The sequence below is a fragment of the Petaurus breviceps genome, unplaced genomic scaffold, assembly GCF_028583685.1.
Source record: "Petaurus breviceps papuanus isolate PSGF00001 unplaced genomic scaffold, PetGlider_PUasm1.0 191, whole genome shotgun sequence".
Lineage (NCBI taxonomy): Eukaryota > Metazoa > Chordata > Mammalia > Diprotodontia > Petauridae > Petaurus > Petaurus breviceps.
In genome coordinates this window covers 3778183-3799424 of record NW_027185811.1, presented here as the reverse complement: position 1 = coordinate 3799424, position 21242 = coordinate 3778183, and the positions used below count along the sequence as shown (strand labels likewise).

Sequence of the window (21242 nt, the reverse complement as noted above, 5' to 3'; positions counted from 1 at the left end):
CATCGTTAAAAGCTGTGTGATCTTAGAATAAAGACATCTGTGATCACGTAGTTACAAATAACAGTCAGTATTTAAGCTCCTCTTCTGTTCCACTATAGTACCCAGAGAAGCAGGGAAGGTGAACTAGCCAAGTAAAGACAGCAGGAATCCAATCAGCTTTGTGACCTTTCCCAGAATTCTACTTACCTGAGGGGTTAGAGAGGAAATGAAACGTGTCTGGGTTCCTGCTTGGATTTCCTTCATTGGAATGGTTAGTGGGGTTTGGGTTCAAGAGGGAATAGAAGGGTCTAAGGAATTGGAAAGTTTCAAACTAACTTCCCAGGCTATGACTGGACCAGCTCGGTATATATTTGTTAATTGATTGGAGTCCTAGATGCCCCCTAACCTGACTGAATGCAGTTTGGGTTGCAATTGAAAGGGAATTCTTCAGTACAAGTGTGCCCCCCTGTGACCATATAGAATAACACAACTTAATTGACTGACCAACTCCAACCTAACCAACTCCTTCCCTCTCTAGCTGCCCTAAAATTAATGTGAGGGATTTAGGGTTTGCTCTCAAATTTCCTCCTGACATGCAACTCCATCATGGGAGGAACGTGGCAACCACAGATGAAGTGGAGAACTCAGAAAAGAGAAGGAGGAATCATAGAGGCCACAGATTAGGGCACGAGTTCTCTAACATGGGATTCCCCACCCAATCCAATTCGTCCTTATTAGCCCATCACTTCATACTTTGTCCATTTCCTTTTCAACTCTTAGAAGCTAAGATCAGGATCAGTGATAGCCCCAGTCCAGCCACCCCCTCTCTATTCTGCACAGTAGTCTCAGCATAACCTCCAAGGCTACAGACCATTTTGACTGCTTGGGGCTAGACATCTTTACCTCCTCATTCCCTATTTTTTTTTTCTTTTTGGAGGGGGGAAGGTAGAGCAATTGGGGTTAAGTGACTTGCCCAAGGTCACATGGCTGGTAAGTGTTAAGTGTTAGAGGCCGGATTTGAACACAAGTCCTCCTGACTCCAGGTCCGGTGCTTTATCACTGATTCCCTATTTCTTTAGAGGGTAAAGTCACACTTCCAGTCATACAAGTTTGCAACCATGGAATCCTCCTGCAACCTTTACTCTCCCTCCTTCACTCATATCCATTTAGTTGCAAAGTCTTGGCCATTTGACCTCCACAACTCTCTCATTGTGATAGTAATGGCATTTAAAGATTCCCCTGTATTGGCTTGGTTTTCTAATTGATTGTGTTAAAACCCAGAGCTTGTTAATCCCACCTGTGGGATGGACTTGTTGATGTTTAAAGAAAGTCCTGAACTGGGAGGAGCTGGTGACGTAGATTTGGAGAGATAAGAGAGAGGCGGAAGATCTTTTTTGGAAGCAGCACCTCGTGGAGAGAGAGAGGCTAAGAGAATTGCTGGTGGCCGCTTTGAATTGCCCTGGACTTTTGAGACCTGCCCCCTGAGCTGCCAAGGACTGAGGAGACATGGCTGTTTTGCTGGTACTTTGTCTGTCTGTTTTGATGTTGTTTTGCCAGATTTGTCCACTGGTGAAAGACAGTCCTGTTGTTGAAGAAGTCCTGGAACCTGGCTTTTGGCTAAGAAGGCCTGAGACTGTCCTGCAGACAGAGAGTGAATACTGTCCACTGGTGAAGGACAGTGCTGTTGTTGCAGGGGTCTGGAGACTGTCCTGCAGACAGAATGAATACTGTCCACTGGTGAAGGACAGTGCTGTTGTTGCAGGGGTCTGGAGACTGTCCTGCAGACAGAGTGAATACTGTCCACTGGTGAGGGACAGTGCTGTTGTTGCAGGGGTCTGGGAACCTTTCTGTTGGTTCAGAAGCCCTGAAGAAGGATTTTCTGGTTGTATGTTTTCAGAAATCCTGGGAGAGGGTTTTGCTAATGTTTTCAGGGGTTCTAGGACTGTTCTACAGACAGAGGATGAATTAGTGAAGAGACTGGCAATGTATCTTGTGGCCTTGCTAAGCCTTGTCTCCCCAGGAACTAAGATTGCTGAGAACTTGCCTCCTGTCAAGATGAAGAAAAGACCTCCATTTGAGTATTAAGTGCTGAGCTTAAACTTGATGTAACTCTGGGGTAGATTCAATTGAGATCCAGGGGTGGGGAACTTTTGACCTTTTGGTGTTCTATGGTTGAGCAAATGAATGTATTTTACTTATGTTTGGAAACTAATCTCCATTTGAGAAGAGGGGCTTTGTGGTGGACTAAATGAAGGTATAGCCTAGGGGTGGAGAAGTATTTAGACCAGGAACTTTGTAATTGATTGAATGATTGGAAGGTCCTGGGGTGGGGTAGTCCTTGGAGATTATTTAATCACACTTAGTAAATGCTATATTTTGAATGATGTCATGTTTTGATCTTCTCTGTTCTTGGTTGGTCACTGAATAAAATGGAGAACACCTATGCTGGTATTTTGAACCTTGGAAGTTGCCTTTCCTTGGCATTACAGTACACTCATCCATCCCAAGCTCTGCACTCACAAAAAACCCACCACCTTAATTCAGTCCCTCATCACTTTTTAGCCTTCTAATGTCTCTACCTGCCTCAAGAATCTCCCTTCAGCTCCATAGAACTGCAATAGTGATATTCCTAAAGTATCAATATAACCATATTATCCCCGCTGCTTTAAAATCACCGGTGGCTCCCTATCAATCAACCAAACAAACATTTATTAAATACCTACTGTATTAGAGAGGAAATAAGCATTTATTAAGCACCTACTATGTGCCAGGCTCTATGCTAAGCACTTTACAAATATCTCATTTGATCCTCACATCAACCCTTTGAGGCAGGCGTTATTATTACCCCCATTTGAGGAAACTGTGGCAAACAAGGGTTTTCACCCAGAGTCATGCAGCTAGGACGTGTCTGAGGCCAGATTGGAATTCTAGTCCTTTTGATTCCAATCCTAGCACTCTGTCCTCAAGGTATCACCTAGCTGCCTCCTTTTCAGGAAATCTGTACACATAAAAACAGATTAACAGTATATAGAAAGGAAATGCAAGGTGATTTGGGAGTTGGGAGGGGAGCAGCTAGAAGGATTCAGATTCCATATGTAGGAGGTAGAATTTGAGCTGAGCTTCGAAAGAATTTAATGAATAGAGAAAAAGAGGGAGTGCATTTCAAACACAGGATAACAATCTCTGGACTCAGAAAAGGCCCCAGAAGCCAGCTAGTCCAACCCCTTCATGTTACTGATGAGGAAACTAAGGCCTAGGGAGGTGAGGTGACTGCCCCAAGGTTACAGAGGTAGCAACAGAGTTAGGATTAGAACCCAAGTCCTACCAGAGCCACTGAACTGGTGACAGCTGACTTACAAAGGCACAGAGATGGGACAGAGACTGTCATGGGAGAGACACAAGTGGACCAATTTGGATGGACCTCAGAATGTGTGAAGGTCCTGTGTGGGTCTGGAAAGGTAGTGTGGAGCTAGGGAATGAAGGATTTGAAATGCTAAACAGAGGAGTCACTGACACTTCTGGAGCATGGAGCAATTGTGGTATGTGCTTTATTTAGGAATAATACCTTGGATTGTTTGATTAGCTCAACATTGCATCTTGTTGCTTGTCCTTTATTTTTGAAGAGGACCAATGACATCACAGGATGATGTCTTGACTCTTTTGTGAATTGGATTTAAGTGAGGCAGAGTTGCATGAAGTCATTGGTCTCTCTCTTCCAGGGTCATTGAAGTCCAAAAGCCAAGATGACGGGGGTTTGGCCCATGATGCAGTGGATGACCTTATTGCTTTGGCATCTGACCACAGGGCCTGCTTCAGCTGCCTTCATGGCTGTTGGACCAAAATTTTCTCCAGGGGAAGTCTTCACATATTTAGAGTAGACACCACCACCACCACCCCCAACTCAGACAGGTTTAAGGCCCCTCAACCTCAACCGACACCCTATTGTCTCAAATTCAAATTCCTCCATCTGGCATTTAAAGCTTTTCACAATCTGACTCCAACCTATCCTTCTAGAAAGATCTCTCATTACTCCACTTCACATCAACTAGGTCTAGCTAAGTTATCTCCATACATAGCATTTCATCTCCCATTTCCCACTATTTTTGTAAGCTGTCTCCCACACCTGACTTGTACTCCTTTAACTTCATCTCTTAGGATAGCAACATTTAGTTCAAGGATGAGTTCCTACATGTGCCTTTTCTCCCTCAAAAATGATCATAAATTATACATAGATATATATGTATACAGTATGTATTTGTTATCTACTAATTTGTGTATATGTTGTCATCCCCACGCCACTCCCATTACATACTATAAGCTCCTTAAAGGTAGACACTAGTTAATTTTGTCTTTTTGATACCACCTAGCACAGTGCCTGGCATGTAATAGGTATTAAATAAATGCTTATTGGTTGGTTGATTCATCAGGTCTTGAGATTCTCCAAGTAGAGAGAGAGGTGTGTGAAGGTGAAGGGGAGTTCTCTCCAGGTGCTTCTTTGTGAGAAGTCTCTTTGTTCATTCCTCCTTTCTGAATAAAAGTGAATTAAGTTAAGTATGGGGGTTCTGGGCTTACTGATTTGAATCCTCCCCCTCCTTCTTCAAGTCTTTACTTCCTTTCAGTAACCTCTTTAAAAAAAATACACACCAACAAACCAATCCACCATGGAATGCTTCAAGACCTACCTCCAAAGCCTCCCTAGTCACTTTCTTATTTCTTCCCCTCCCCTTTAATTAGTCCTCTATCCTAATACCCTCTCTAACCGACATCACCCCTGCTGTTATTATCCCTTTCTCAATTGCCTATCTGATTACTTATGCTTCTCTATCTAATTATGGCCCTTTTGTATCCTATAGTATCAGTCTTTTCAAAGTACACTGGGCCATCCAGAATAAAAACAGCCCTTAACTCCTGATGTATTGGAACTGAGTATGTTTAAATTGAAAGCCTAGGTCGAAAATGATAGTAGTCTCCAAATATTTGAAAGGCTGTCATTTTGAAGAGGGTTTAGAATTATTCCATGTGGTCCCAGAAAATATTAAAAGCAAAAAGGCTGAAGACACAAGGAGGTAAATTGAAGCTTGAGGCAAGGAAAACCTTCTTAACAATTAGAATTATCCAAAAGTATCATGGACTGTCCCCAGAAGGAAGTTTTGCTCCTCACTAAAGGCATACAAGGAAAGGCTGATGTTATCTATTATGGGATGTTATTGAGGGAATTCTTGTTCAACAGTAAACTAGGCTTCTGAAAATCTTTTCAACTCCGAAATTCTGTGGTTTTTAAGTGAGGAAAAAGATAGTCCAATATAAAAGGAAGTTATCTGGTTATGTATGTGGGAAAACAATAGATGGAGTCAATACTGCGGTGATGTGTGAATTACTTGGGACACGAAATAATTGACAGGGTTTCAGTTAAAAACAACAAACAAAACAACCACCGGGCTTTGTTTTCTAAGCCCTTTAATTGAGATTGATACGGGACTGGTCCAGACAAGATGATTCCACTTCCCCCACCTTTCATTCAAAAAATAAAACCGTGAAAGCTCAAATGGCTGTTTCTTCCTCTGGTTTCATTGTGAGGACCTCTAGGTCAGGGTACATGTAGGGGTGGGGTTATGGAAGAAGAAAGTGAGAAGAGATGAGAGGATTCTGCAAGAGGGAAGGGGACCGTGAGGGGGAACGGTGGAGGGCGGGACCAAGTCCGAGGTTTGGGAACCTATGGCTGGGGGTGACCCCCTCCCTGCTTTCCCTGAGCGGAGCCCTCGGCCCGGAATAGCGCCTCCTCGGTCTGGCAGATCACATCCAGGATTTCCCGGATACAGTCCCTCAGCTCCCCAGCCCTGCGCCCGACCTCTCCCCGGCCTCCTGGGGTCCCGGGTGTGTCGGGCAGACTTCGTTCAGGCTGCCTGGAGGCAACCGAGGCTTCGGTGTCGCTCCCTTCGGAAGAGCAGCTCCGGGCGCCGCACTCTGGAGCTTCATCCGAGTCTGAGTCCGGGGCTGTATGGCGGCGGATGCGGGATACGGCTTCCCGCAGGGCCCCGGCATAAGGCCCGGGGTCCCGCGCCCAACCCCGGCCAGCGGGCCGCCGGACCCTCGCCGTTGGCTCTGAGCCTTGGACTCCATCCGCGCACCTCTCAGCTGCTCCGCTGGGCCCGCCAGGGTCCGAGCTACACTGAACGGCATCCCCCGCCCCCAGGTCCAGTTCCCTGATTGGGAGCCCCAGGATGCGAGAGGCGCGCTCCTCCAGGGAGGGGTCCTCCAGCTCCCCGACCTCAACACCCTGATCCCATGCATCGGAGCAGCCCTTACTGGGCTGATGAGACAGCCGGCTACTCTGCAGCAGCTTTTGGCATGGGGAAGGGAAGGCTTGTTCCTCTTCTCCCTCCTCTTTTCGGGGTTTCTGGAAAGCCAGGGAATCCCCCCAATCCCGTGGCCCCGGGGAAGGCAAAAGCTGCACGTGTTGGACTTGAGGGGTAGGAATGAACTGGGCCCGAATCACAACGCACGTGGCGTCAATGACAAACACTCCGTTTTCCCCACCAGACCTACGGGGGCTGCGGGGCACCGTATGAGCTCGATGGGTCTCCTTCCAGTCGGATGGAAACTTGGAAGGCCTCTCGGACCCACCCCTCTCTCCCGGGGACTCTTTCTCTCTTGGGGCCCCAGGGGCCCAGGGTCTAGGAAGGGTTTGGCTGTGCTGGGGTGGCTGGTCTCCAGGGGAAGGACCCCAGGTCTTGCGGGACAAGCCCTTTTCTCCTGCTCGTTCCCCTTCAGAGGTGTCGCTGAGAGGGAGCTTGGTTCTGGGTGTCGTTTGGGGGGTGCCAGAGGTTACTGTTTCTGCTCTTGTGGTTTGGTTGGCCCCAGGCTGTGAATAGCTTTCGCTGCTGTTGCTATCGAGACCCACAGGAGAGAACCCAGGGACCTTGTCTGAAGTCTTCCCTCCAAGCCCAGTCCCTCCACAACCTGGAAACCCACCCAGGGTGCCCCGGCCCTGCCGAATCCCCCAAGCCCCTAGAACGTCGCGGTAGATCCGCGGATCCAACCTCTTCTTGGGGCGCTCCTCTCTATCTTTTCCTTCTAGAGCAGGAGCTGGAGCTAGTGGGGCGGGCATTCGGGAAAGCTGCTGGGGCCGTTTGGCCCCCAAGGTCCGGTGGGGGCCATCATAAGAAGGCGGAGCCACGTAGGGTGGAGGCAGATCCCAGCGCCTCCTAGGGACCGGCCCGGCGGCGCCTCTCAAGAGCAGGTGGGCTTCATAACTGGGAGGCCCAGAAGGCCGCCCTACCCGGGGTCCTGCTCGAGCTGCGGCACCAGTCTCTCGAAGCGACTGCGATGCTAGACGGGGCGGGCGGCCTGATGGCCCAAGGTGCTCTGGCAACCAAGGGACCTGATGGGCCTTGGGTTGGGGGGCCTTAGGTTGGGTGGCCTTAGGGGCATTCCCAGGTTCGGGGCGGGGCCCACCTCCGCCCCGGGCTCGGCCAAGTGGACCCCGGGGTTCTGAACGGCCAAGGCTTGGAGGGCTCCAACTTCGACCCCCACCTCCCTTGCGCCGCTTTCTCTCTGTTTCTTTGGCCTCACGCTCCTGAGAGGCCGCCTTCCTTTTCTCTTGTTCCCTCGGTCGGATCTCGGGTGGGTGCCCTGTCCCCCAGTTGGTTGCCTCTTGCAACACTCGGGGCACCCATGCCCGGCGAAGTTGCCGCTCTGGGGGCTTCTGGCCCAGCCCATACCTGGGACAATAAGCAGGAACCCAGGTGAGCGGCCAGTGAAGCTGAGGGACAAGCAGAAGGAACCACGGGGGAAGTAAAGAGTAGCCATGAAGACTAATTGGGTGGGGTGCGAAAGGGTTATGGAACCAGGTTGGGGGGGAGATAAATAGGGAATATTTTATTGTGGTGACTAGATTCTCTAGGTAGCTTTATACATTGTCTCCTTGTCACACTTTAATCGTGTAAGCTTCACACAATTTCCCCCTCTATCTCTGATTCATTAATCCATATCCATCTCTCATTCTCCCCCTCCCCTGAGGTAACCCTAGACCCACCCGGTTTGAGGGAGTGGGATGCAGTGAGGCTTAAGTAGCATCATACAATCAGTGGTAAGTAAATAGTGGAGAGGTCAGGACCTAAACTGCCCTTCCTTATGCCCTTCTCCCAATCTGCTCTCCCAATTAAGCCCTCAGACTCACCTGTGGCTTGAAGGTTCCTGAGCCCAAGGACCCCCAGGAGGGTCCATGGGCTGGTGAGCAGGGGCCCAGCGACTGTAATGACAGGAGATGGTCTTCACTTCAATCACTAACAGCTTGGACTTCTGTACCCACAAGCAGCCGGCGGACTCTCCATCATGGGGCTTTCTGGGGCTGCCTGGCCCCTCGGAGAATAGCGGGCCATCCACCATCCTGTTCCACCCCTACCCCAACCCCCCACCCACCCACCCCAAGAGCCCCCTCCTAGCTTAGGAAGCCTGTACCCGCTGCAGAGCGGCGTACACAAGGACTAGGGACTATATATACCCGAGCACACGTGTGTGTGTGTGTATGTATGTGTGCGTGCATGTGACACGGGCAGTTGTTCTGTGTTGCTACTTCTCCCACACAGCACGCGGCAGTCCTTGGTTGCCGACCTGGACACTCCCCACTTCCATCCCTTCCCCCCAAACCCGAGCGGGACCAGTTGGAAAGTGGAGAGGATTGTTCAACTAGGTACCAAAGGTCATCTCCTCCTCCTCAGCCCTCAGAATTTCTCCCCCTACCCAACGTTGCTGTGTTATTAACCCATTACTCGACAGTTAATCTGGGTGTCCTGATAGTTGGGTTCCATCCCTGGCTTTCCTCGACTCTAGCCTTTTTCTTCATTTAAGATAAGAAAATGTCCTTTGGAATTCAAGGTCTTCGCTCTCCACCCTCTGCTTGTTTCCATGGGTTTCGGGGCAGGGGAAAGGGAGGGGGCGGCCCCAAGGCTCTTGGGGGGCTATTTTTAGCGGTGGTGCGGGTGCCGGAGAAGATGAGTAACCCGCTTCTCAGCGGCAGAGGGAGGAGGCGGTTGCTTCGTGTTCAGCTCAGAGCTGAGAGCTGCTGTTCCCAAGCTCTAAAGTCCTCCTCCCCCCACCCCCCAACTCCTCCTTCCTTGCCATTGGGCCCACTAGGGTCCTGTTTTGGAGACCACACACCTTTCACCCTACACAGTTCTAGGTGTTCCCAGTCGGGGCGGGGGAGGGGGAGCCCATAATGACAATCAGTCTCTTCCCCCACTAACCCATGAGGTAGGGAGAAGAGTCGCTCCCAATCATGCCCACACACAACTCTGGCAAGCCCTGAAGTACCAGTAGGATGAGTTTCTGCACTTATAGGAAACAAAGATGGGGAGAATGGAAAATGCTCCTGGTTCTGCACCAACCTTTGTGCAACTAAGCGAAAACGTAGGACAAACAAAATGCTGTGTTCGCATTTGCAGGATCCCTCCCCTTCCCCTTTTCTGAATGCTTCCCCGGCTGCTGCCAAGGAGAGCCACCGTTACTGGTCCCTTTTGGCTCAGGTAACGAGCAGAAGAATGTTCTGATGCTTTCATGGTCCCTTCCCCCAGCACTATTACAGGTGGTTCCCAACTTTACCATGGCAATGTTAGTAACAGCACAGCCCACGCCAAACCCACCATGCAGAGACTTAGCAACCATGCATAGCAACCATGCTAGCCGTTCAAGTGGAGGTAGGGAAAGATGTAGTTCCTGGGGAAGCAGATGATATTCCTCCCTTACCACTGACCCCCTTAAAAAATGGAAGGGATAAGTAATAGTAGAGGAATATAAATGGGACTTCCAAAATTGCCCCCTTAACCTAAGAGATCACTTGGGTTTCACAGATGGTAGTGGTAAATAGCAAGGAATCCTGATTGTTCAAAGATCCCTGTATTTCCCCTCAAAACAGATATGGTGGGAAAAGGGGTGTGTGCATGTGGGTGTGGGTAGAGGGTCAGCAGTGGTTGTTACCTGGTAGGCAGAGAATGGATCCATGAGGCATTCTCCTACCTTTTTTTAAACCTCCCTTGAAATGCCCACTCCCAGAAGCAGAAACAGAAAATTCAAGCATCCGGATTCTAAATCATGTTCTCATTACTCGTTAGAGAAAGGACTTCAATAACATTACTTATCTGCCTCCTCTTCTTCCCACCCCTACCCTCACCCCCACCCCATTCTTGCCCAGAGCCCAGGTACTTACCTGGCTCCGTAATTGTAATAGCTAAGTGTGAATTGTAATAGCTAAGAGTGAAGGTGCTTCTGTCTCTTGAGCTATCAGAATTCGGAGTCTTTTAAAAGTTTCTTCTCCATACTCTCCCCCACTACCCTGACCCCATGGAATGAGCACACTCCCTAACTCAGCTAATCACTCAGAAACCTCCCTCAAGATCAGGAATGTGCTGTGTGAGCCTATGTACCGTGGTAGTGGCCCATCGCAGTTGGACCTCTTTACCTAGGGAGTATCCTAGAACTTGTGCCCCCTCCCCACAAAGGCATGCCCAGAAGCCTCTGCCTTTTCTCCAACAACCTCCCTAACTTTAAGAAATCTGAACTTTGGGAGAAGTAGCATAGGGAAGAATAAGAACACAAAATGTGAGTTGTTCTGAAACTGTCAAGTGAGAAAATGCAAGAAAGGCAAAATTCAGAGGGAGGGTAGCGTTTGACCTTCCTGTCCTCCCACCTCCCCTCCAGAGCCCCCACCCCAGGCCTCCCTAACTCACTGTTTGAGGTGCCATTTGATGGCTTCTGTCTGCATGTCAGTACTCGGGCAAATGAGGATTAAATGTGTTCTCTGGAACTGTTGCTTTCCCTACCCTGCCACCCAAACCATTCCCAGCTTTTAGGAAAGGCAGCAGAGGCAATAAAAGGGATTTGCAAGCTCACACACTGTGCCAGTTCAGCAGAATCCAAGCTTAGTCCTGCCTTCCCAGCACTTTGGGGGAACGGAGTCCCTGGAACATTCATGGCAGGGAGGTGTGAGGTGATGGTGTTTAGAGGGGGTGGGCACTAGCTTCTGTAAGTGGAAAGGGTCCTACGTCCTCTATGGAGATACAGTCACAGCAGAGGGAGAGGAGGTTGTAAAGGAGAGATGTGGAGTGTAGGAGGGGTAGGTATGTGGAGCCACAGATGCAGAGGTCAAGGTCAGTGGTGCTCACAGCCCCAAAGAAAACACAATACTGTAGGATATGAGCATCCTTGTCATTTTTATTAGAATCACTATGAAAAATAAATCTGACTAGTCATCCTGAACTTCCCTTTCTAACTCCCCAAGACACGGGAAGCATAGCAGGGAAAAAAAAAAGACCAAGAATCCAAAGGTTGTACTCCCCCATCATTATATCATTATAGGAGGAAATGGCACTCTTGTCTCCCTCCCACCCCCTAACTCCTTTTGTATCAGGAAGAATAAAAACATTTTTAATGGAGTTTCATGGTACATTATCTCAGGAGACAGAAGCAGGGCATTTTTGCTGAGAGGACTGGGGATCTCTTAGAGATCAGAATTACTTAGGATGAGGGGCACACAGCCCTTAGCTCAAGCAGGGGACCAGTGCAGATGGTTGGTGCCTGGGCTAGAGGTTATTCCTTCCAAGTGTGTGGGTTTCTATATTTTCCTACCCCTTTATACCCTCTCTGTAAGGTGGGGTGAGTGGGTAAACTTCATAAAAGGAATCAGAGCCTCTAGTATGCCATCCAACTGATCAGAGGTATGGTGCATTCTCTGTATTCCTCCCAACTCAGCTCAAGGCTTCTCTCCACCTCTGAGCACCAAGGCCTGTAGTATATCAGATAGTGACACGATGCCTTTTACCACATTGTTCTCTTCAACAACCACCAGTCGGTGAACCTAATACAGGATAGCAAGAGAGAAAGGAACGGAGCTTTCAGGCTAAACTCAATGAAGTAACTTTCATTATTCCCTTCCCTATTTCCAAGCCTCCCTCTGCAATCCAAGTAATCATGGCTTTCCCCTCATTCCCAAGTCTTCTGATTCTCCTTCCCCACCTCAGCTTCCACCAGTCTGTTAATGATGGTCTCCAGAGTTTCATGCTGGTAGCACTTGAGTACACCCTCAAAATAGTGGGATCGATGCTGTAGTGCTTTCGTCACAGAGATATCCAAGTTGTTATAGGTTTTTTCTGCCGCCAAGTTCTGGGAAAATGAGGGCAAACAGCCCGAAAAGCATGGTTTCCAATTCCCCAAACCCCAATTCCATCCCACTCCATCCCCCAAGAAATGGAGGGCTCAGGAGAACTGGGTCATCTTTCAGTCCACACTCAGCCAATAAGTGTCACCAAAACCCTTGAACCCACAAAGAATTCCCTCCTTTTCCTTCCCACATTCCCCAATCCCTCCTTCCTTTTCCCTACCACCTGGTCCCTCTGAAGTCACTCACAATGACATCAAACTTGGAGTAGATGTCCACCACACGCCCTGTAAAAATAGGGGCATCTTAACCAGAAGGGCTTGGGATCCAGCAATGGAACCCCCACCACTGCCCACGGAACACCCCTGAGGACACAGATGTCCCTACCCCTTCTTCCCTCCCTCCCCAATTCCTTACCTTTCTCATCTACCACAGGCAAGGCAGAGACCCGGTGCTGAACAAAGATGCCCAATGCAACATAGACAGGTGTGGTAGTACGCACCAGAGCAATGTTGGCATAAGTGCCTATCTGGAGCTCCTCTAGAGACTTAGACATGAAGTCCGGTTTGGGAAACTCTGCAATCTGGTAGGGAGACCAATCAACCAGACTGCCAGGTCCTCCAAACAGCCCTCAGACACCAACTCCCTAACCCAGCCCAGCTAGGTTTGAGGGAAGTATATGTGATGATGGGAGGTCAGAGAGGAAGAGAAATAGCACTTACAAAAAGCTTGAGGAACTTTAGAATACGTTTGTGGGTGAGGATATACAGAGTGTTGCCAGAATCAGGGTCAATGACTGGCAGTCTATGGATCTTATTTCGGATCAGTGAGGAAACAGCATCAAAAAGGCTGTGGAAGGAAGCTCTAATTGTAAGTTACAAAGGGTTTGGGGGTAGTGAGCAAGGTCAGACCACCCCCAAGGCATGTATGTATGGTGTCACCATTCCCCCACCCTTTCCAGGTTCCTTCTGATGATGACACTTTTCCATTCTGAAAAGTGGGTGGCTGCTCACCTGGCATTAGGAGAGATGCAGACAAGAGGTTTAAAGGAGTCCTGAAGGTACACCTCTGAGAAGAGAAGAGATGGTTTACACACAAAATGCCACCAAAGAAAACAACTTCCCAAGGAAATGTTCCAGCCCATTGTGACCCCCTACTACGAACCTCTCCAGGTTTCTATCTTATGTTCTTCCAGCTCATAAATCTGTACCTGGAATAGAGGTAATAGGATTCAGGCTTTCATCACTCTGTTCAATTAGGCCCCTGATAGCCTGTTCTCTGGGAGGTGGAGAAGGGGACAAGAACTGTGCACTCTATGGAGGAAGCAGACCCAAGGCCACAAAGAAGACACTGTGGGAAATAACTGGAGATGGGAACTTAAAGAATCAGTGGCTCCTGACTATGGAGTCAGAATCAATGGGCTGTGGGTTCCTCACCAAGGCTGACTTGTAGTAACGGTGTAAAATATTGATGAAGTCAGTGATGGTCAGCATGCCTGGAAGCCAAACAGATACTTATCAAACAAACTGCCTTCCTCACAGCCCTCAGATGAGAAAATCCCAAATGATACCCTCAACTTCCCTCCATGCCTAGCATGATGACATCATCCATCCCTTGGACGCCTGCTTACCCACAAAGCTCTGTTTTTTGCTGTCCCATAATGGGGCTGCCCGAACTCCATTTGTGACAAGGGCAAAGAAAGCTTTCTTTACCTGCAGGCAGGGGATGGGTAATAGAGAAGGAAGGGTCAGTAGGGCAGAAACTGGAGGAGGAGGGTAAGAGGTATAAGGGGCAAGAATGATAAGAGTAGCCCTACCAATGGCTTCAGATGGGATATCTAAAGCTAGAAGCCTCAGGGAAAGAGTGGAGGATAAAAGCCTCACTCACCTGCAGGGAGGTATCAAATACAACCAGTTTGGAACTCGTGGGGATCAAATCATAGCATCGATGGGATTTCATGAAGCAGGTATAGACAGCACTGTTGGATTCTGGGGTCTCTGCATAACATGAGGGGATTAGTGTTCTCCCTTCATTCTGCTGCTGTGACTCCCCCTCCCCCTCCCCCCACCTTTCTGTCAAAGAGGAAGAACACACATTTGGAGGCTGTGGCTTCCCAAACCCCAAGGCCGCTCTCCACGAAGTCCTCCCTACTCCACCCTGCCTTGCTCTTCTTGCTCCCACCAAACCTAAACAAGGTCTTTTTAAATTCATCTTAGTCTGTTTTCCCAGGCTACAGACTATTTCATCATCTTTCTGTAGGACCATACCAACTCCAGTCGGGTACAGAATGTTCTATTCAGAGGTCTCCAAAGGAGAATCTCTTGGTATTCTGTTCTTGTTTGGAAGGTTCTGCTCTAAGCTAAGTCTGAGCTAAGTTTTTTCATCATAACTGTTTTTTTGGGGAGGGCAATTGGGGTTAAGTGACTTGCCCAAAGTCACACCGGTAGTAAGTCTGAAGCTGGATTTGAACTCAGGTCCTCCTGACTCCAGGGCCAGTGCTCTATTCACTGTGCCACCTAGCCACCCCTCATCATAACTTCTGTTCATTCTCTTGTTCTTCTCCTTGAACAGAATAAGAGTCTTGTAATGCTTCAGAGAGCCTTTGATGGGAACATGATTGGCTCCCGTATCCAAGTCATTCCAATTCAATACCATGTTGCCGTGTACCAGTAAAATGCCATGTTGGATGGGGCTTCCTGTTCCCTGAATTTCCTTCCTGCCCTCTAAGGCTCTGAGGATAAGTCTAGGGCCATAACAGCCTGGGTGTAGAATCCTGAAGTCCACTGGCTAAGTAGGAAAAATACACAAATAGTCTGTACCAGTAGTAAGGCCTTGGGAGAGAGGGAAAGTTCAGGATCCAGGGAAGACTGAGATCACCTCCAGTTCAATCATTTTATTCTTTGTCAAACTAGGGAAATATCCATAGCCCACAGCCCTACCTCATAACATCCTGTGCCCAACAGACTTTTTTTTTTAATATAAGGAAAAGAGGTGCCTCTATCTTTTATCCTCAGCCATTGTTCCAAACCCCATGGAGTCTCTAGAGTCCCTGAGGTTAAGTATAAAGGTCTGTCTGGTAAATCCACAGCAGCTTCAAGGAGTTCTAGGAGTGATCAAGGGGGACATATTTAGAACTTCCTAACTGGTTTTCCTGCTTTCCACTCTTAATTCATTCTTCACACTGCTGCCCCAGTAATGTCCCTAATGTCAATAAACTTTTCAATAGTTTTCAATGGCTGCCCACTGTTTAATGAATTAAAAGCTCCTTACCCTGGCACCCAAGGGTCTCTATAACCTTTTGACCTCCAATCTACCTTTCTAGTTCTATTTCACTTTTTTTTTTTTTGCTTTTGGAGGGGGGAAGGCAGGATAATTGGGGTTAAGTGATTTGTCCAAGGTCACAAGGCCAGTGAGTGTTACATGTCTGAGGTCTGATTTGAACTCAGGTCTTCCTGACTCCAAGGCCAGCGCTCTATTCACTGTGCCACCTAGCCACCCCTACTCATTTTCTTATAATCTACTTTTAAGTCAGACTAGTCTAGCCTCCATCCCCCTCTTATCATCTTCCCTCACTCCTCTCCAAACTTGTATTGTTCTCCTGTTTAGCTAATTCTCCACTTTCTCTCCTAATGTTGAAAGTCTCCCCCTTCCCTTAAAACTCCATTTAGGTACCAGTTCCTTCAGGAATTCTTCCCTCTTATCCCAACCAAGTCAAAGTAGTCTTTCCTCAAATTTCATATGCTACTTTTCCTGGACCACTCCTTCATTATCATAGTTATTTGTGTATGTCTTTTCTTCTGCCCTTTTAAACGATAAGTTCTAGAGAGGCAGTGTGGCATAGTGGATATAGGGTTGTCCTAGAAGCTAGGAAGCCCTGGGATCAAATCTACCAAATGACACATACTGGCTACCTTAATCTGTCACTACTCTAGGCAATTCTCTAAGACTAAAAGTTGCAGAAAAGGTACTGTACTAGATTGGTAAATTGAGCTTCCTCAGCTGGAAGAGCTTTCCTATACCAATGAAATCACAGGTCCAGTCCTGACTCCTCTCACTACCAATCAGACAAGGTCTGTCATCTCTCTGGAGTTTTTGTTTTTTTAAAGCTTTTTTTTGTTTTGTTTTGGAGGGGGGAAGGTAGGGCAATTGGGGTTAAGTGACTTGCCCAAGGTCACACAGCTAGTAAGTGTTAAGTGTCTGAGGCTGGATTTGAACTTAGGTCCTCCTGTCAGGTCCGGTACTCTATTCACTGTGCCACCCAGCCACCCCTTTGCAGTTTTAACGTCCTAGACAAATGTTAGATAATTTCATTATTTTGGGGGGAGGTTCTAAAGTCTTTCACACCATAGAGATGTAGTTGTAAAGGCAATTCAGGGTTCTTTCACAATGGCTCAAAACTGATAGGTGTTTGAGAACACTGTAGGATTGCTAAATCTTGTGTCTTAGATTTTAGTACTATATCCCTAATTCATTCTATTCCTCACTTGAGATGCTGGGAAATTGTAGAAGTCTTCAAAGCTATCCCAGATTTGGGGGTACATACTCAAGAGTGATCTAATTATAGATGTTAGATGACAAAAAAGATGGTAGTTCCTGGCTCTGGGGTCTTTAATAGGTATTAAACAGGGACTTTGAGAGTGTGGTCTTCCAGCCTATAAACACTGACAGCAGTTTAGAACCCCATACTGAAAAAAAAAAAATCCCACTTTCTAATTATCTAAATCACTTATGACAATCTTAATAATACCCACTATAACACCAAACTTATTCCTGTTGTTCTCTATATAAGCTATTGATTCTAATTCTTATGAAGTGGCCTAGTATCTCTGGTTTTTGGCTCAACCATGATATCCTCAGCATGCACAACAGGAGAAAAACAAAACTTGCTGAAACTGAAGACAAATTAGACTGGCCACTGGTTTTCACAGAAGCACTCATCTTTCTTTAAGTATATCATGATGAAATACATTACCTTCCAGAGCTGGGGTGCATTTTTCCATACCACTCTCTGGAATAGTGACCTGGAAAAACAAACAAAGGAACTAAGCCTAACTTAGGGTCTACTAACCTAAATATATTCCTTGTGGTTCTTGAATCCACCCCTCCCCCAGCATTAAGGTAGGAGGTACAAAAGAAACGAGGCTTCAAAACTGACACTAATGATTCCTGGCCTAGGCTAGGCTCCAAAAGCTTCTGAAAGGACTCAAAGTATGGGGCCTACACTTTGCTCCCAAAAAATCTGCTCTAGGGGTCCAAAAACAGCCAGTGGGATATCACTGCCTTCCCCAAGTACTATCTTGAGCTTAAGGACCATGCCACTTGGTCCCTACCATGAAGACAGGTTGCCAGTGGGAGAGTACCCTGAAGAATAGATACAAAACATGATTAATAGCTGAGAAGCTTTTTTGAAATCCCAACCCTATACCTTTTGTCAATTCAGTTGATCAGTTAACAAGCATTCAGTAAGTGCCTACTACTTGCCAGGCACTTATCCAAGTACTGGGAATACAAAGAAAGGTAAAAAACCAAACAGTACCTGGTTCTCAGGAGTTCAGTCTAATGGGGAAACAAGGGAACAAGGGAAGGGAACATACATTTATTAAACACTTTTACTATGTGCCAGACACTGTGCTAAGCACTTTACAAATATTATCTCATTTAAGCCTTATAACATGCAAACACTTATGTACAAACAAGATATATACAGGATAAGCAGGGTATATATAGTCTTAGAGGGAAGGTACTAAGATTATGAAGGACTTCTTGAAGGAGGGACTTTGAGATCTGAAGAAAGCTAGAAAAGTCAGGAGGTAAAGCTAAGGAAGGAGAGTGTTCCAGGCATGGAAGACAGCCAGTGAAAATGCTCAGAGTTGGGAGATGGAGTGTCTTGTTTGAGGAACAGCAATATCAGTGTTACTAGATCTCAGTATGTGGAGGGTAGTAAGGTGTAAGAAAATTTCAAAGGCAGGAATGGGCCAGGTTATAAAGGGCTTTAAAAGCCAAAGAGAAAACATTTTATCTTCTCTGGGAGAAAATATGGAGCTAAAGGAGTTTACTGAATGGGAAGAACGACATGGTCAGACCTGCATTTTAGCATCAATCAATGAGCCAGGGCCTCCCAAAGCCAAGAGAAACACTGCCTCTGTTTCCTTGTCCTACGGACACAAAGAGGATAATCCTACCTCCTCCCCGTGCTCAGAGTAACCAAACCTTGGGTAAAATCTCTGTACTTCCCCAAATTTCGGACAACTGGAAACGTCAATGTTACCCAAAAGGAGTTATGCTGATTTCTAACTGTACTAGCAGCTCCAATTCAACATACTCAGAGAATGGTTCCGAAAACTACACTCCTGCCCCACAAACTTTTGCAAAAATCTGAGACTGAAGATCTTGAATGGGCTTGACTGGGGTCTTTCTGCTGGCTAGTGAACAAAGGGCAAATGCCAACTGAAAGGACAGCTCTCCACCCCCAAAGGAAGCAGGAATCTCCTTCTATTGCTGCTATTGGCAGCACAGGGCAACCTGTCAGCTTCATGTGACATTTTGGCAATGCCACTGGAACAAATTTAGTCACCTGCATTTGAAGGTTACTGAGCAATGCAGATACATACATGTACACAAAAGAGATATAATCAAAACACAGACAAGACCACACAACATACAGAATCAAAGACTGGCTAACACAAAAAGAGAAGTCAAAAGGTTTATCAAACAGCCATAGTTCTTCCCAGGATGTCTTCCAAGGCATTCTTCCCATGCTAGCCAAATCTTTCTTAGCTACTTCCTTAAGTCAAGAACTGGAGGAGTTGTCTACTTTGTGTTAATTTTTTCGTATACAAATACTTTATCGCACAAACTAGAATGTAACCTCCATGAAAGCAGGAATCTCAATATGTAGGCTCATGGCTGGTACTCAATAAATATCTGTTGTTGATCTTCCACTAAACTTCCTACTGTGATGCTTCACTATAGTATGGAGGTAATTTTCAGTTTTGTATTAGATACCACATTACAATGACAAGTCCTATACAAAGCCAGAATGGTTTAGACTACAGGCTCAGCGATTAGCCCAGCTCAATTCAGAGAAATTTTTTTTTGGACAAAGAAACTTATAAATCTATCCAAGCTGTAGAAAAGCTAAAATCTTTATTGGTAGAGAGGATATTTGTATGGATGGAACCACAGATTACTTGAATTACTGAAACAGATTATGATGGTGATATACATGATAACATGATAACAGTCAGAGAGCTGCACTAACATGGAAAAATAGAGACAAGCACAGAACAGACACAAACACACATATGGCTAAGTAACCTTATTATTTTTATGACTATTTTTCCACTTGTATTATCTGATCTTCAAAAATCTCCCAGAGATGATATGGAATGAACTGGGACAGTAGGGTACTTATGAATATGCCTGGGAACAAAGTTGCCATGTAAACTTAAGGGAGTAATATAGCGGCACAGATGACTAATACAAATAGACATTTGCACACAAGGACTGGAAAACTGGATTTGAACAAATACAAATGTACACAATCTATACAAGTGTATATGTAAGTGTGTGTGTGTGTGTGTGTGTGCATAATATATATATCTGGTCACAGATATATTCAGAGGCAAACCTGGACAAAAAGACTGACAAGAAAATGTTAGGTTTGCATAGCACTTTAGAATTTGCAAAGACCTTTACACATATCATTTGATACAAAAAGTCACGCATGAGATACAAAGAGTTACTTAAGAGAACATATCTAGAACTTTAAGCAGGAAACATCTGATAGTTACTGGGTGCCTTCTATGTGCAAAGCCCTGTAACTAACTTAGAACTTCCCAGGGTGAGGAAGAGACAAATGGAGGTTTATCAAACAGCCACAGTTCTTCCCAGGATGTCTTCCAAGGACATTCCTCCCATGCTGGCCAAATCTTTCTTAGCTACTTCCTTAAACCGCAGGGTTGGCCTCTTTCAGGCTGGACATAACTTATCCTGAATTTAACTCAGTCATCAGACTGAGGACAATTTATTTCTTAGCATGCAAGCTCTTTCCTGTTTCCATCACAGTCCTTAGTTTCCATGCCCCACTTCACTGAATCTCAGATTCTTAAACTGCAAGGGTAGATCGCTGGGTCCAGCCGCGCCTAGAGAGATGAGGTAACTTGCCCAAGGTAAGTGCACTGATGGCAGCGTTATCTGAACCCAGTTCTCCTGACTTCCAGTCCAGTCAAGAATATTTTCCAAATCTACAAGGCTGATGTCGTCCCTGTGCCACTTTTTGGAGGTTCCAATTTTCCTCTTTGCAAAGAAAGAAAACCAGGGTTTTTTTGTTGTTGTTCGTTTGTTTGTTTTTCAAAGAGGGGTAGTAAGGGATAACAGTAAATGTGAAATGGGCGGGGCGATCCCTGAAAGGAGGACCATCCGCAACCCTGGGCTGGCACAAGCGGCCCACACCCTGGGCTCTTGCCTGAAAGGGGCCCAGGGCCTAGGAACCGGAGGGAAACCCGCCTTCCGGCGAGCATATCCAGGCTACAGCCCAGCTCCCTAAAGCAAGTCGGGGCCCCAAGGAGACCTCAGCGTTAAAGGCAGCCCCAGGGTCCGTGAGGGACAGGGGTCATTGGTAAGGTCCAGCCCAGGCTAAAGATCTGATGTCCCCGCCCCACTCCCTTCCCTCCCTCAGCCTAACGGTGGGGTTCCGGCTGGCCCCGGACCGGAGGCTCCCGCCGCCAAGCCCTTCAGCTCGCAGCCCTCTCCTTCTCACCGTCTCCATCCCGCTCCGCGCCAGTTCCTTTCGTGCCCTCCGGGCCGCTTCTTTCCGGATCCGCCTCTTTCGTCACTTCCGGTGCAGCCACCCTACTTCCGCCTGCGTCACGTAAGGACGCGCGGCCTCCGCCCTTCCGGTAGCAACCAGTCGCCTGCCTTTCCCCCTCCCCTCCCGGCTGCGTCCGGACCCCGGGCCGCTGGCGGCGGTGCTACCGAGTGACTCCAGGCCACTTGTATTTAAAATGCTTTTTTTTTTTTATTTGTCCTTTAAAAACAAACTTGGAAGAAGCAAAATCCAAAACTTGCCCTTTGCCTCTCACAACATAAATTATGTACAGTTCATAATGAT

The 21242-nt window shown here is 47.1% G+C and overlaps 2 protein-coding genes across 2 annotated transcripts; both read right to left on the bottom strand.

Annotated features, from left to right (window-relative positions):
- Positions 1-5425: 5425 nt before the first annotated feature.
- DDN (dendrin) lies at positions 5426-8368 on the bottom strand. Its single transcript, XM_069092505.1, has 2 exons — positions 8159-8368; positions 5426-7700 (listed from the first exon to the last, which is right to left on the bottom strand). The coding sequence occupies exons 1-2, from the start codon at positions 8365-8367 to the stop codon at positions 5693-5695; spliced, it is 2217 nt and encodes a 738-aa protein (XP_068948606.1). The 5' UTR covers position 8368; the 3' UTR covers positions 5426-5692.
- Positions 8369-11167: 2799 nt separating this feature from the next.
- PRKAG1 (protein kinase AMP-activated non-catalytic subunit gamma 1) lies at positions 11168-20997 on the bottom strand. The gene is made up of 12 exons (XM_069092628.1): positions 20892-20997; positions 17103-17151; positions 14018-14127; positions 13761-13842; positions 13567-13625; positions 13295-13340; positions 13144-13198; positions 12853-12979; positions 12548-12713; positions 12380-12417; positions 11989-12135; positions 11168-11830 (listed from the first exon to the last, which is right to left on the bottom strand). Exons 1-12 carry the CDS (start codon positions 20898-20900, stop codon positions 11726-11728), a joined length of 993 nt encoding a protein of 330 aa, XP_068948729.1. The 5' UTR covers positions 20901-20997; the 3' UTR covers positions 11168-11725.
- Between the last annotated feature and the right edge of the window lie 245 nt (positions 20998-21242).

What these genes read in the sequence shown, in the direction of transcription:
- DDN (XM_069092505.1), bottom strand. Translation starts at nt 8,367, where the DNA reads ATGGTGGATGGCCCGCTATTCTCCGAGGGGCCAGGCAGCCCCAGAAAG. An exon ending in CAGGAACCTTCAAGCCACAG is followed by an intron (nt 7,701 to 8,158) that starts GTGAGTCTGAGG and finishes TTATTGTCCCAG; the next exon opens with GTATGGGCTGGGCCAGAAGC.
- PRKAG1 (XM_069092628.1), bottom strand. An exon ending in GCCTGTGGTAGATGAGAAAG is followed by an intron (nt 12,418 to 12,547) that starts GTAAGGAATTGG and finishes CTATTTTTACAG; the next exon opens with GGCGTGTGGTGGACATCTAC. An exon ending in ACTCCAAGTTTGATGTCATT is followed by an intron (nt 12,136 to 12,379) that starts GTGAGTGACTTC and finishes TCATTTTCCCAG; the next exon opens with AACTTGGCGGCAGAAAAAAC.